At 57.3% G+C, this 15,484-nt stretch overlaps 2 protein-coding genes across 10 annotated transcripts in view; one reads left to right on the top strand and one right to left on the bottom strand.

The window, feature by feature from the left end:
- The window catches only part of AGAP3 (ArfGAP with GTPase domain, ankyrin repeat and PH domain 3), a 56,499-nt gene that overhangs the window by 12,671 nt on the left and 28,344 nt on the right, over positions 1-15,484 (top strand). The window contains exons 1-2 of one of the 8 annotated variants that reach the window (XM_038559736.1): positions 13,679-14,243; positions 14,283-14,666. The exons of 5 other annotated variants lie outside the window; for them this stretch is intronic. In XM_038559736.1, the coding sequence (XP_038415664.1) occupies positions 13,679-14,243; positions 14,283-14,666 (949 nt within the window). Of the gene's footprint in view, positions 1-13,678; positions 14,244-14,282; positions 14,667-14,729; positions 14,755-15,484 lie in introns of those variants that run through there. 2 more of the 8 variants (XM_038559735.1, XM_038559734.1) reach the window with 2 other exon arrangements.
- On the bottom strand, positions 11,268-15,320 carry LOC119869508 (translation initiation factor IF-2-like). Of its 2 annotated transcripts, none has more exons than XM_038559742.1 (3): positions 15,036-15,320; positions 13,341-13,523; positions 11,268-11,741 (listed from the first exon to the last, which is right to left on the bottom strand). In XM_038559742.1, the coding sequence occupies exons 1-3, from the start codon at positions 15,211-15,213 to the stop codon at positions 11,503-11,505; spliced, it is 600 nt and encodes a 199-aa protein (XP_038415670.1). In that variant the 5' UTR covers positions 15,214-15,320; the 3' UTR covers positions 11,268-11,502. The 2 variants fall into 2 exon arrangements, with proteins under 2 accessions (XP_038415670.1, XP_038415669.1); XM_038559741.1 differs by having other exon boundaries at positions 13,341-13,526.

The raw sequence follows: 15,484 nt of genomic DNA on the forward strand, positions 1-15,484 counted from the left end.
AGAGGCTTAACCAACTGAGCCCCCCGCCCCAGGTACCCCCAGAAACCATCATCTTGCAGGTCTGTAGTTCTCCCCAGACTTGGCACTGTTAGGACGGAGACTCTGTCCTGAACCTATGTTGATGGGTTTTCTTGTCATTTGCTCGGCCCCAGTCCCCTGTCTGGGGCTTTACGCGTCTCAGTGGGCCCCAGTGGCACAGTGGCCCCTCCAGGGGGTGTTCCTGCCCTTGATAGCCTGATGGAGGCACGGGGCAGGCTGGCATCTAAACCTGGTTTGTCCAGCTCCAAGGCCCACCTTTGCAGTTTGGTCCCTCACGGGGCCTGGAGCAGTTGGTGTTCTTACCCAGCTGGCATTTGTCCTAAGCTGGATTCTGCTTCATTTGCTGCTTGCCCTGTGGACACAGAGCCCTGGGCCAGTCTTGGGTGGGCCTCCTGGCTGCAGCCTCTTACCGGGCTGGCAGAGAATGCTTGACCAACAACTCGGAGGCCTCCCTGCTCTGTACCCAGCCCAGGAGCCCTATTGGGCACTTAAGGTCCTTCAGGGAGCCTCCTGCCCGTATGACTGTGTTCCAGGGCTTGGTGCTGCCCAGGGGGCCGTCTCCCAGCCAGGGGGGGCCCTGCTGGCCTGGGGAGCCGGGGCAGGTGGAGCTGTGGGCTCTCAGTCCCCTGGTAGCCACCCGGGAGCAGGGCTGGAAGTTGAGAGGCCTCAGGGTGGGGGCAGGTGTTCTCCTGGGGCCCTGTGACTTCTCTCAGGCCGGAGTGTGGGGAGGGGTCTCCCCGGGGGTCTTTGCAAGGCTGCCTTGGGCCCAGGCTGCGGACGTGCATGGAGTGATGGCCGGAGGGTGGAGGTGTGTCCAGTCCTCTGTCCTTCCTCTTGGAGTCCACGTTCCCCCCAAGGGATCGGAACTGGGTCAGAGCTGGGGGATTGTTGAAAACATGGGGGTCCTGCGTTTTAGCGTATGTTTCTGACATGTCAGCTGGCTTTGGCCCTAAAAGCCGTTCCCTGTCTGGTAAGGAGGCCTCCCTCCATCAGGCCCTGGTTGGTGGAGGTGGCCGAGGAGCCAGCTACTGGCTGAGGGCCAGCCCTGAACTGGCCCACCCTGTGTGACCCGCGCTGCAGGGTGGCTGGACAGGGTGACTGCAGCTGAGGCCCTGAGGGCGGCCTCCCTCCTCCCCGGAGCCTCGGATGTTCATGGAACTGGCACTAAAATAAATCGTGTCTGAGAAAAGCGTGTGTACCTCCGGCTGTAAGCAGGTCCCCCCACTGCCACCCGGTGGGGAGGGACGGCTAGTGGGCGCCGCGGCAGCCCGGCTGCTTTGATAGGCACTGTGAGACACTGTTTTACCGGAATACTGATTTTATTATGAAAATTGCTGGCACAGTGTGTTTTTAAACTATTCAGATGTGCCACCCCACACGGTGGCACTTCGTATTTGTGCTGCAAATGTGCGAGATTGACAGCTCTTGCAGCGGGTGTGGGGAGTGGCGAGGCTCGTAGTTCAAGGCGACAGGATCTGATCTGGGACCTCAGAAAGAATGGTCCTAAGCAGGTTCACTTCCTGTCAGTGCCCGGTGCATGCCAGCCACTGCCCTGCCTACCCCCTCGGTGTTCTCTGGACGTCCCCGCAGGGCGCGCGTTACCCCCATTCTGCAGATGGGGGCGTGGAGATGAAAAGGGACGTGCTTTTAGTGGCAGAGGCAGGACGGGACCCAGGAAGGCTGGTCTCAGAGCCTGTGCTCAGGGCCCCCAGGTGCTGCTGCACCAAGAAACACATCCAGCTCTTAAAATACAGGAGAAGGGGTGCCTGGGAGGCTCCATCGGCGAAGCGTCTGCCTTCGGCTCAGGTCGTGATCCCAGGGTCCCAGGGTCGAGCCCTGTGTTGGGCTACCTGCTCAGCGGGGAGCCTGCTGCTTCTCCCTCTGCCCCTCCTCCCTACTTGTGCTGTCACTCGCTTTCTCAAATAAATAAAAATCTTTAAAATAAAATACAGAAGAAAATCCAAAGAACATTGTCTCTTGGAATAAGAAGGCTCTTCTGAAGCCAGATAGGAAACCTAGGATATATAGAGGAAAAGATGGGACAGATCTTCTCCCAGCTTTTTATTTTGAAGAATCAGCACCTTGAAAGGCATTTGCTGCCCCCCCTTCACCTCACATTCTTGGCAACGGAGGAGCGGTCGGCAGCTGCACAGGGTGGCACTTTGCCGAAGGCTCTTCAGCTGGCATCTCCCAGCATGGGCACATTCTTGCGTGTAACAGAACACCAGTGTCACCCCCGAGGGAATTGACAGGAATCCTCTGACATCATTCAAGAGCTCACCATAACCAGATTTCTCTCCGTTTCCTCCAAATACCTTATATACCCTTTTTGTTTTTCTACAAATCAGGATGGGATGAGGATGCAACAGGATCTGGTGAGATGCTTTTTCCTGGCACACAGACTCTTGAAGGGGCTGGGCCAGATTTCTTTTCTTTCTTTCTTTTTTTAAATTTTATTCATTTATTCATGAGAGACACATAGAAGCAGAGATACAGGCAGAGGGAGAAGGAGGCTCTCCATAAGGAGCCTGATGTGGGACTGGATCCCAGAAACCCGGGATCATGACCTGAGCTGAAGGCAGATGCTCAACCGCTGAGCCACCCAGGCATCCCATGGGCCCGATGTCTTGTAGAAGGTCTGTGCCCTGGGTTTGGATGAATCAAAGTTCTCCCTCTGTCCTGGCGTGATGTCCAGGCGCTGATGAGATCCGGGTTAAACTCCTCTTCTGGGATTACCCCCTGCTGCGTCACATCTGGTCCTGCTGTCAGTGATGGTAGGGAGCTAACAGTCTGGAAGGTCCATTTCCACCCACTTAGTGATTGCTGAGTGATCTGAGCGCTGGGGCTGGGGCATCTCAGAAGTCAGCTGCTCCCAGGGAACCTGCACTCCCTCAAGGGTGGGAGGGGGAATTGTATGTGTCTGTGACCCTTGCCTGCATCAGGTGTATTGGGGGGGGGGGGTGGCCATGTGCTGATTTTCTCAGGTGCGTGTTCCTTCCGTGAGTCCTCGCTGGTGGTGGTCCAGGGTTGAGAGGTGCGTTGTCCCAGCCCACCTGTTTTTATCATCGCTCTTGTCTCACGGATTGTCGTCATCGTCATCGTTGTTCAGATGCTCTAATATAATCAATTACAAAATTAACAGATGTAATTACATTTCTGTGGAGTAGAGTAGGAAAATTCGCTTTCACGTACATATGCCAGTTAAATGCTTCAGATGCCTGTGACAGCAGCCCTGCAAACTGTGAAGAAAAGGATCTTTTACATCCTGAAGGCCAATGGTCAGAGCAGAGGACCAGAAAGACAGTTCAGAGGAGAGGAAACGCACATTGTTGGTGATCGTGAAAAAGATCCTTAGCCTCACACGTAATCTGGGACCCAGAGCAGAAGAGAAACAAGGTCCTGGGCTCCCCTGTCCCATAGCAGAAGGCAAATGCCCGATGCTGGTGCGAGGCCGGTGCTGGCCACCTGCTGGGCTGGAGGGAGATGGCCGGGGACGATGAGGGAGAAGCCATTGGACGCCATCCATTAACGCAAAAAAATGTGTCTTTGAACCCAACTGTCCTACTTTTTCCCCCACGCAATGAGTTGGGGAACGGTAGGATGAGGGTGGAGCGTCGGCGCTGTGAATACCGTGAAGCCAGCAAATCAGGGTGAGTGAAAACCGTGCCCACGGACGGGGCAGGGACACAAGAGCATCTGGGAAGTGGCTGTGCACTCAGGCTGTGCCAGAGGCTGGATCCTGTTGTGGTGGAGGGACTGGTTCTTCTGGAAACTTTCACCCATAGGGAAGGCCCCTAGGGGGCCAAAAGCAGTTTTCTTTTCTTTTCTTTTCTTTTCTTTTCTTTTCTTTTCTTTTCTTTTCTTTTCTTTTCTTTTCTTTTCTTTCTTTTTTCTTTCTTTTCTTTTCTTTTCTTTTCTTTCTTTTTTTTTCTTTCTTTTCTTTTCTTTCTAGATTTTATTTATTTATTCATGAGACAGAGGGAGAGGCAGAGACATAAGCAGAGAGAGAAGCAGGCTTCATGCAGGGAGCCCGACACGGGATTCGATCCTAGGACTCCAGGATAATGCCCTGGGCTGAAGGCAGGTGCCAAACCACTGAGCAGTTTTTGGAGTGTGTTGTGAAAGTGGTTTTATACCCCCAAATTGTAAAAAGATGGACAGTGAGGCAGCCGCGGTGGCTCAGCAGTTTAGCGCCACCTTTAGCCCAGGGCGTGATCCTGGAGACCCGGAATCGAGTCCCACGACAGGCTCCCTGCAGGGAGCCTGTTTCCCCCTCTGCCTGTGTCTCTGCCTCTCTCTGTCTCTCAAGAATAAATAAATAAACTCTTAAGAAAGATGGAAAGTGTGCATTTATTATATGTAGTAGTCATAACCCACTTTCCTATTCTGTGTCTCAGCCAGAGCTGGAGTTGGAAGGCTCTTGTGAGTCCTTGTTAGGAGGCATGGTGATCCCAGAGCAGCTGCGGATGTTGGGGGCTAGGGGCTGGGCAGAGCGGGGACTTGGGGGGCCGAGCCTTCAGCCAGGACAGTTGCAGACCTGCCTGTGTTTCTGGTGAGCCACGTGTCCCTTCTGTGTGCAGCCATCATCCCCAAGAGCAATGGCTCTCTGCTCCTAGCATCTTTTTCTTTTTACAGAAGTTGTGTCCTCCCTTTGAACGCTGTAGACAGTCTACGGCCATACCACCCTGAACGCGCCCGATCTCGTCTGAACGCTGTAGACAACAGAGTAAATAAAACAGACACTTGGCAGAAAAATAGAAGCACAAAAAAATCCCTGTAGTCCTGACTGCCACAGGTCAGCCAGTGTCCTCCTTGGGATGTGATCCTTGCATGTGGACCCATGGTACATCAGCCTTGCTGAAAAAAACAAAAGCAAAAATAGATCCTAAATGTCACCACCTGTGTTAGGTAAAACAAGGTGGCTCAGTCTGCCCTAGGCTCAGGACGTGATCCTGGGGTCCTGGGATTGAGTCCTGCATCGGGCTCCCTGCAGGGAGCCTGTCTCTCCCTCTGCCTATGTCCCTGCCTCCCACTCTGTCTCTCTCATGAAAAAGTAAATAAAATCTTAAAAAAAAAAAAAAAAGACTTTGCAGACGTATCTTAAATGGTTACACCTTCTGGAGATGTGGTCGCTTCCTTCCTTATTTCTATGTTGCTAGGTGTTTTGTGTTGCTTTCATTTTTTTGGTTGTGTTGGACGTCTTCAGGCCTCTGTCCTTTCCTCTGTGTCAGATGGGCCCCGTGGCGGCGCGGATTCTGGGGGCAGAGCCTGTCTTCTCGTCGTGCCCCTGGCCAGCTGCTCTCGGGGCCAGAGGGCCCACTCCTCACACACCAGCCAGCTGCAAAGCAAGGGCTCTGGAAAGCGAGAAGCAGAATTTCATTCTTATTTCTGTTTGAATAACAAGTGCAAATGAATAGTTTCCACTTGTGTTGGCCATTTGTCCTTTCTTTGCTCACATGGAGGTTTTACGTTTTACGTTTGGGTTTTTTGTTTTTTTTTTTGTTGTTTGTTTGTTTTTTTTACGTTTGGGTTTTTTAAGCAACATTTGTGCTACTAACCTGTTGACATAGCCACTCCCCCTCCAGGTGTCAGTTTCCCTTTAATTCTATTTTTCTTAGGGTTCTTAAAATTTTTAATTGTTCTGGATTTTTTATTTTTATGTAGTTGGACCTATAGATTTTCTCTCTCCTATCCTTTATTTTTTTCTGTTTTTAAGATTTTATTTATTTGTTTGAAAGAGAAGGAGAGTGAGTACCCAGAGGGAGAGGAAGAAGCAGACTCCTTGCTGAGCAGGGATCCCAGGACCCTAAGATCGTGACCTGAGCTGAAGGCAGACACTTAACCAACTGAGCCACCCAGGGGCCCCTCTCCTGTCCTTTAAATTTGAAAAGCCTTGTGGCATATTCCTTCTGGCCTCCCCCTTTGACAGTGTATCCTCTTCTGGTTCATCCCCCCTCATGCAGACTTCTGTAGCTGAGGAGCTTTCCCAGGCTGCCCGGCCCTACATTGTGGGCTCAGCTTGGCTGTGGTAGGTGGGGGGCTTGGATAGCTGAGGTCTCAGGCTCCAGGGAACATTGTGGGCACTGAGGGGGTGTAAGGAGGGTACACGGAGCGGCCCTCTGTCCCTTCCATGCGCGGGCTGGCACAGTGCTTGGGCACTACCACCGGGTATGGGCCGTGGAGACCCTGCAGGGAAGCTCAGAAAGCTTGTGCCCCCCCCACCCCCCGGAAGGAAAGCATCTTCAGCTCAGAAGGGTGTTCCATGGACTCCTCTGCTCCCTGAACGGCCTCTTTGTGGCTCTGTCTACATGGCATGAAAGTGAGGCGTGCTGAGGGCTCATCAGCCCCAAATAGCCTCTTTTGAGTATCAGCAGTAACCACTTGAGATGGCTTTCTCCTTTGGAAGTATCTACACTGTGTCTACCTACACAGACATCCCTGGGAGGGGTGGCCGCAGAACCTGGGTCAGCCTCTCTTACTGAGTCAGTAGGACTGGGCAGGGGTTTGTTTGGAAGGTAGGGAACGAGGAAGCTGGGAGGGGGTCTTTTTGGGAGGACGGCCCTGGCTGGGAAGGGCAGGGCTGGTCCTCACTGAGGTGCCTACCCAGAAGGGAAGACAGGCAGGGGCTCCCTGCAGGACGAGCTCTGGGGCCCAGGTCGGCCCTGCGTCCGTGGAGATCTCGCCGCCAGGGAGGTCCAAGGGCTCGGAGCCAGTCCGTGGGCCTGGGATTGAATGCCAGCTTCAGCCACTTATTAGCTAGTGACTTCAGGCTGTTTGGCATCGGTGCCTCGGATTTCGCATCTGTATGTTGGGGAAAATTACCTGCTTTTCTCAGGGAGTTATTGTCAGAGTTAAATGGGTCAGTGTGTGTCACGTGCTCAGTGTGGTTTATTGTGTTCTTATGATGATAAGAATAAGTGGCTCTTATTACCAGGTGATCAGCGGCGTCCCATGTGGCTGCTGCCTTGGGTGTATGGGGCACAAAAGGTGGCTTTGCTGTCCTCAGAGCTGGCCTGTGTGTGCCCAGAGACCCTGGTGAAATGAGAGCAGATTAGATACCAGCTTCTACAGCAAAGGCAAGAGGAACTGGGGATGCTGACGGGGACCCCAAGATGTGAGAGCCCCCCAGGACTTCATGATGGCAGTGGGCAGGAGCTGAGCATTCTGACCACAGCTGCTGAGCTGGCGGGGTGAGAGGGGGCGGCCTGGGGTCTGGGCCCTGCTGGAGAGGCCTTGGGGTTCTTAGATGCTGAGTCCATGTGGAACCCCCAGCCCCAGGGCAGTGGGCAGGTATAGCTGTGGGAATGGGGTGGAGCCTTGGGCCTCAGGTCTGGCCCCACTCCCCGGGAAGGCACCTGCTCCACTTTCAAAACCTGTCAAGGGAATTCAGATGCTTTTAAACTTCTGTCCTGGACTCTCAAACTACCCAGGTCTTTTTATTTTACCCCTTTCGTGTGTACTGCCCCCTTCCCTTGGGGCCCTGCACTTCCACCTGTGTACATGGCCTCTCAGGTGGGGTGCCACCTGGTGGCACTTGGCTTTCTGTAGCTCCACCATCTTGGAGCAGAATTAGTTCAATTGTTATACTTTATGGAATCTTCCCTTTATTTTTCTTAAGGATTTATTTATGGGGATCCCTGGGTGGCGCAGCGGTTTGGCGCCTGCCTTTGGCCCAGGGCGTGATCCTGGAGACCTGGGATCGAATCCCACGTCGGGCTCCCGGTGCATGGAGCCTGCTTCTCCCTCTGCCTATGTCTCTGCCTCTCTCTCTCTCTCTCTGTGTGACTATCATAAATAAATAAAAATTTTAAAAAAATGTTAAGATAGCATCATGAATCATTTTTATAAAAAGGATTTATTTATGAATGGGGGAGGGGCAGAGGGAAAGAATCTTGAAGCAGACACCCCTCTGTGCACAGAGTCGGACGTGGAGGCTCACTGTAGGTCTCAATCCCATGACCCTGAACTCATGGCCTGAGCTGAAACCAAGAGTCGGATGCTTAACTAGCTGAGCCACCCAGGTGCCCCTGGAATCAATCAATGTATCTTTCCTTTCCTTTCCTTTCCTTTCCTTTCCTTTCCTTTCCTTTCCTTTCCTTTCCTTTCCTTTCCTTTCCTTTCCTTTCCTTTCATCTTTCTAGAAGATTTTATTTATTCATGAGAGACACACAGAGGCAGAGACATAGGAAGCAGGAGAAGCAGGCTCCCTGTAGGGAGCCCAATGTGGGACTCGATCCCCGGGGATCGAGTCCCACAGATCACAACCTGAGCCGAAGGCAGATGCTCAACTGCTGAGCCACCCAGGTGCCCCTGGAATCTTTCTCTGATTAGGAATATCTTACTCTTGTGAAAATAAGGTGAGAGCAGACAAGTGGCAATACTGATAAGGAACATCTCATAAATGGAAGGCCTTTGGGAGCCACGGGACTGGAAGAAACACATTTTTATCTTGTGGGACTTTGTGGGACTGTGGTTCAGTTTTGAAGGAAGAGAACACTTTTAAAGACATATGAAATGCGGGACACATGTCGAAATGGGGATGGAAAGGCAAGGAGTGGGCAGCCCCAGTGGCACAGCGGTTTAGCGCCGCCTGCGGCCCAGGGCGTGATCCTGGAGACCCGGGATCGAGTCCCACATCGGGCTCCCTGCATGGTGCCTGCTTCTCCCTCTGCCTGTGTCTCTGCCTCTCTCTTTAGCTGTGTCTCTATGAATAAATAAATTTAAAAAAACACCTTTTTTTTTTTTAAAAAAAAAGGAAAGGCAAGGAGCCATTAGGGAGTGTGCCCTGTGCTCCATTCTGAGTCTGGAATCCCCAGCCGGAGCAAGGCAATGTGGGAAGCGGCATGCTGCTGCTCTGCAGGGTCACGGGGTGGAGTGTCTGGGACATCATGCACACACGATGATTGAAAAGCAGCAGATTCTTCTTGCCACAGCACAGTGTGTACAGGGCCTGTGGTCCTGGCTGTTGGTCCGAGCAGGGAGCAGTGTCTGGCCGGGTCCATCTTCGGGTTTTGGGATGTGGCAAGGGAGAACTGGTCAGGAGGCTGGTCAGGTGGACTTACTTGCTTTCCTCCGTCTGCACACCCACCCCCACTTGCCCCTTTGGTCCTCCCCGCTTCTCCATGGGGAGCTCTCTGGGACCCTGACCTTGGGAGATGGGCTGGAGTTCTCTCCCCACCGCCCCTTGCTCCTGCAGGTTTTGGACGCTTCCTGGGCTCCCGCAACACAGCCTCTCCAGGTCTGGAGGCCACAGGTTGGAACTGCAGGAGTGGGCGGGCCTCCCTCCTCGGGTCCCCTTGAGCGCTCTACATTGTGCTCCCTCTCCGTCACCGTCTCTCTGTCCAGATTGCCCCTTTCTGTAAGGACAGCAGTCCTAGGGGAGGAGGGGCCCCCACCCTACCCTGGCGTGACCTCATCTCTGCCATTTGCATCTCTGCCATTTGCATCTCTGACATTTGCAGGCGCCCTACTTCCAAACAGGGTCACGCTCTAAAGTGCTGGGGGTCAGGACCTCAAAGTATGAATGGTGGGGGGCACAGTTCAGCCCAGAACAGCCTTCAGCAGATAGAGAAAGACATGATCCAGAAGGGCCCCAGGGATGTTGGAGGTCTGCCTCTGCAGACAGTGGCTTGGCTCCAGCTGATGTGTGACGCTGGCATGTCCCACTAAGTTTCTGACTTGAAGAAAGCTGGTTTCAGTCGTTTTCACATCCCGCAGGACTGTCTCCTCTCGCTCTCTCTCAGCCAGCAGCAATGGCTTCTTTTACTGATCCCCTGCTTGGTGCTGGGCACCGTGTTGGGGCCCCCACAGTCCCAGCACTGGTCTTCATAGCAACTTCAGGAGGCGAGGTGGGGTTATTTCTGGTTTACAGGCTAAAATCTGGGGACCCTGGTGAGGGTGGCTGTGGATGGACACGCAGCTGGTAGGGCCCAGAGGCTTAATTTGAACCCAACTCTTTCAACCCCAGAGCACTGCACGCCTCTCCACTGGGGGTCTTTGCAGATGATTTTGCCTGTGAGTCATCTCCTTAGCGGGCTGTCCCAGCCAGGGCTGCTGTCTTGTCAGTCGGCCTCCCTCCCCGCTGGGGGAACAGAAGCCTGGGTCTGCAGTTCATGCTCTGCAGGCACATGTGCCACCGTGCATTCGTTCACAACCGTGCATTCATCCACAGCACCGGCCCCGTCTCCAGTATGCTGAGCTCTAGTGGGGGAGCAGTGAACACACTAGGAAAGCCCCTGGGAGTGAGGAATGTTCCGTGCACAGCTGCCGTGGGTCCGTGGGTCTGGGTGGGAGAGAGGTCCGTGTCCTGTGGTAACAGTGAATTGTTGAGGAGGGGGCGAGCTGGGGCCGGGGGTGCTGGGGGGACAGCCAAGAGTCTCCACCGCCCCCTCCGTGGACTCCCTGTCCCCCACCCGAGGCCTGCGCACAGAGCTGGAGAGCGGGCCTGGGTGTGGCCCTGGCTGCCTGCCTTGCCTCCGCCGGGGCTCCTGGGCTAGGCCGCTGTCCTCCTGCCACCTTGCTCCCCGCCAGCTCCCGCCTTCCTCCCCTCCTCGCGGCGCCCTGGCCGCGGGAAGATGTTTTGCTGCCACCTTGTGGGCAGGAACAGCCTGGCGGCCGGTGTGGCTCTGGGAGTCCCAGGAGCATCGAAGGAGCCACTAGGCGTGCCCTCTGGCGCCCGTCCTGGCTCTGGGCGGGGTGTGGGGCTCCAGCCGGCCGCGCCCCAGCACTTATCAGTGGGGCACCCCCAGCAAATATTTGAGCGGAGACCAGGTACGAGGTCATGTGGGATTCTGGGGCCGGAGGCCACCGTTTGCTCACAAGCAGAGTTTGGTTCCTGTGCTGGGCCTCCCACGCTGCACCTTCACGTGGTCTTTCCTGCACCCTGCCAGCTAGCCGGGGTTCGTGGGGTCCTCCCGGGGCCCCCAGGCCAGTCCAGGTGGTGGGGCTAGCCCACCCCATCATGGACCCCTTCTCCCTCTAGAGTCAGCTCTTTCTCTTTCCGATTTCCCAGCTCATTTTCTCTACTCTCTACTTCCAGGGAAATGTGTATCCGTCTTCCCCACAGAGTGCACACCGAGGGGCATGTTGGGAAACTGCCTCCCTAATCCCCCCCAACCCCCCGAAATTGCCATGGAGTCTTCTCGCCCTTCAGCAACAGAGCTAGCATGGTGTTTCTTTTTCTTTTTTAATTAATTAATTTTTAAAGATTTTATTTTTTCATGAGACAGAAGTAGAGACATAGGCAGAGGGAGAAGCAGGCTACCTGTGGGGAGCCCGATCCCAGGACCCTGGGATCAGGACCTGAGCTGAAGGCAGATGTTCAACCACTGTGCCACCCAGGTGTCCCATAGCCTGGTGTTTCTGATGACCTTAGGGGACTGACATCTCAGCCGAGGGCTTAGCCTTATATGGAATTTCTGTACTGTTGATACTGTCCCAGCTTGAGAGCTTTTTAGGATGGTCCTAACTGCCTTCGGGCCTTGTTGAGTAGAGCTGTGACTGCCTCATCTCCTTGGAGCAGAATCTTGTCAGGCACAACACGGAGACTTCGTCTTGACCGGGGCTGATGCCATTGAGGGAAAGAAGGATGTGCCTGCCCTGTTCTCCTTCCTGAGAGCCTCGACCAGCTGGACGGGCCCCAGGATATTTATGTGTTGGCAGGTGTCCTCCTCTGTCTGGCTTCTCTGGGTCAGGACGGGCTTCTGGGAAGGAGGGAGAGGCAGGAGGCAGCCAGGGGAGGAAGAGGACACCGTTGCAGGTTTGGGAGCTGACCCTGGCTGAGCATTTTGCCTGGGAGGAGATTCTCTAGGTGCAGGGGAAGCCACCAGGAGCTGCCGCATTCTCTCAGAACATAAGATGTTCTTATGTCTGGGACAAGGCACTGCTGCCTGCCTTCCTGCAGCACGTATGTGTGTATCTGGGGCCTTTGCTCCCCGAGTGCTGTCCTGCTCCTCTCCCACTGAGATAGCAGAGTTCTAATGCAGCCCGTCCCTCCCCAGTGTCAGGACAGAGCTACTGTCCTGTGCTTGCAGGTTCCTTGGCTTGGGGGGTAGGTCTGTAATGAGCGGCCTCATTAGCCTGGGGAGGGGTCACCCTATGTGTATGGCAGACAGATACGTAGATAGGGAAATGGGAGTGTGGGACACTTAAATGTAGAGGAGTCAGGATCCCAGGGTTGCGTCCTCCCCATGTCTGAAGGATCCTGGGAAAGGTCCTTTTGTGGAACCATCTATTATGTGGGGAATATGCATCCTGGAGGGGAAGAAGCCATCCTATCACTGCTAATAAGTAGTCCCATGAAACCCTGAAACCACCCCCGGGGCTTTCCAGGCCCGGGAGATCCAGCCCAGGACTTGAGAGTGTCCAGTGCTGGGCTCTTCTCAGGAGCACCTAGGATGCCTTCTCAGGCATTCCCCCACCCCAGCCCCCTCAGGAATGTGCTACTTTTATCTTGTACTTTGCTTCTAAGCAGAACCTGGAATTTTGACACCGAGAGGGACATGGGGAGTTGGGATGGACTGGGGGTGGAGGAAGTTTGGGACTATTATTTCTTTAAAACACATGCAGCACCCCCTGTCCGCCCCATCCTTGCCACTACCCAAACTGGTTTCTCAATCTGCTTGTGGTCTTACGGATTATGGCAAACTAGCTCATCTCTTCCTCCGGGAAGAGGACTGATGTTTAAAATGCAGTAGAAAGCACAGCAGGGCAGCTACCTGCCTCCTGCCCCCATCCTGGGGTGAGCCCTGCACTTCAGGAGACTTCACAAGTCCCTAGTGTGGCCCACACTCATGTACAGGCATCCGTGCTTGGGGAGAGTGAGCATCAGGCTCCAGCCAGCACTGAGCACACAACCCTTCACCTCGGCCAGCCACCCTCTGGACAGCCTCTGAACAGGAGACGAGACCCAGGGACTCAGAAGCGAGTCACTCCTCCAGAACCATGTGGCCCAGGACTGAAGATTACCATTGGACTCTCTGCTGCCCTTAGGCAGGACACTTAACTGAATCCAGACAATTTTATAATCTCCAAAGGAGATGATCACCTCGGCCATTAACAGAAGAGCTGCCTGTAGCATCCAGCAACCTGATCCTAGAGTTTCCCAACCTCAGAGTGTCTCAGCCGAGAACTAAGGATTACCTCGCTCAGGGTCCCCATTTCACAGACAAGGAGCCTGAAAGCCAGAGAAGGTGCATGACTTGCCCCCGACTCCTAACTGAAGCTCTTTGTGATGCTGGCCCAGTGTGTGGTGTGCTGAGGACTGTTATTTATTTGGCCTGCTGGTAATGACAGCTCCTCACCTACTTGCCCCATGCGAGGAGGAGCCCTGGGCTGGAATTTCCTGTTTTCTGAGGGCTCCGGGGGCTGCCCCAGCAGGCTGACTCCCATGCCGCCACCGCCGCCGTTCCGGGGTGTTCCAGGCCAGGCTTGCCGCCTCTCCTTGCTGGGCCGGCTCCCGGCCTCTCCAGGTCTGGGCTTGCCGGCTGCTGCGAGGTGGAAGCGTTGAGGGACTCCGTGGGCCCGGCCGACACCAGGTGCCCAGAGGCCGGAGGTCCGTGCGCCCCGGCCCGGGCCCCGGCCCTGGGCCCAGCCGCGCGCCCCTCGCCATGGGCCTGGCCCTCGCCCGCGGGCCCTGAGCATGGAGCGGGGCTGGCCGCCGGGGGACAGCTGCAGCCGGGAGCGGCCCGCCGCCTGCCGCCGCGCCCTCAGCGTCTGCGACTCGCTGGACCTGCGCGGCGCCCCGGCCGCCCGCGCCGCCGCCGCCCTGCAGGCCGCCCTGAGCGCAGCGCGCGAACAGCCGGCGCGGCCCCGGAGCGTCTGCGCGGGCGGCCCGGGGCCCCCGCCCTCCGGCGCCCGCAGCCTGCTGCTCGGCCTCCTGCGCCCGCGCCTCGGCCGCCGCGGCCTCGCCGACGGCCCCCCGCCGGCCGCCGGGCCCGCGCCCCCGGGGCTCCCCGGCTCGGCCGCGCCCAGCCCCGCGCCCAGCCCCGCGCCCAGCCCCGCGCCCAGCCCCGCGCCGGCCCGGCGCAGCTGCAGCCGCACCCGGGGGGCCCAGGAGCCGCGCCCGCGGCCCACCAGCATGACGTTCCTGGAGGTGAACCGCCTGGAGCTGGCGGCGGCCGAGGGCGCGGGGCTGGGCCGCGCGGGGAGCGCGGGCTTCCTGCGGGGCGCCTCGCTGTGGAGCAGCCAGCGCTGGCAGGTGCTGCGCGGCGGCGGGGGAGGCGGCGGGGGAGGGGGAGGGGGAGGGGGAGGCGGCGGCACCCCCGGCCCCCGGCGCGGCCTGTCCGCGCTGAGGAAGAGCTTCAGCTTCCGCCTGCGCCGCGGCCAGGAGATCCGGCGCGCCGAGTCCGGGCTGCTGCCCCGGGCGCGCACCCGCAGCGACGGCGACGCCAGCTCCCTGGGCGCCTTCCCCAGCCGCCGCGACCTGCTGCTGGGCGCCGAGGCCCCGCGCGCCGCGCCCGCGCCCGCGCCCGGCCGGCCCCGCACCGCCGCCGGCCTCTGGAGACTGCTCACCAGCCGCTTCCGCCGGAGGGAGCCCGCGCCCGCGCCCGCGCCCGCGCCCGCGCCCGCTCAGCCGCTGTGGAGCCGCCGGGCGGCCGCGGCCCCCGGGCTCCTGGGCGCGCCGGGCGGTAAGGGAGAGCCCGGCCCGGGGTCCTCTGTGGTGGGAGCCCCTTGTTGAGAGCGGGTGTGGAAACAGACCGGCCCTGCGTGGGAGAGGTGGGTGTGCTGGGGACCAAGCGAGACCGGCCCGGGCGCCCTGGGTTGCCGTCGGGTCCCAGGAGGTGGCTGTGGCAGAGGCGGACTTGCAGGTCCCTCCGGTCTGGGTCGCCCGCCATCCCGCGCCGCCACTGGCCCGGCAGGATGGAAGCTGAGACCGGACGGAAGGGCCCCTCCCTCACTTCTGGCCCGCGCAGCACTGAGGCCCCGGGGAGGGAGGAGGCCCCCGAGGGGCCGAGGCGCTCCCGTTTCTAGCTTCCAGGTGGGGCTCGAGTCCTCACCTGTAGCTGCCTCTGCAGAGGGACTGCTTGTGGACCCGATCGATCCTTGGTGGTAGCTACTCTTTGAGCCTGCCCGGGGAGGGGAAGCAAGCAGAGGCTGGTCCAGGCCAGGACCCCCTGGGGCGGGCTGGATGATGCCCATTACAATGCAAAGAATAAAGAAAGTGGGTCTGGCCATAGGGGTGGAGGTGGCTCTGGAGGCTTCCCTTCCCCAGGGCCCTGCCAGGCAGCCCAGGACACGGCCCTCCAGCTCTCTCCAGGGAAAGAAAGAGTGGTGGCCTCCCATCAAGGAGGAGCTTGGGGAGGAGGGCCAGTTGGGCAGGATAGATAGCTCCCTATTCAACCTGCACCTCTCAGAACAAGGGCAGGTAAGGGCTCCTCCCTCTTCACCCCGCCTAGGAATGTGGTGGGTGGCCCCACCCTGTGAGAGCGAGCTGTTCCTACTCGCT

This window comes from Canis lupus, chromosome 16 (genome assembly GCF_011100685.1).
Source record: "Canis lupus familiaris isolate Mischka breed German Shepherd chromosome 16, alternate assembly UU_Cfam_GSD_1.0, whole genome shotgun sequence".
NCBI classification, from domain to species: Eukaryota; Metazoa; Chordata; class Mammalia; order Carnivora; family Canidae; genus Canis; species Canis lupus.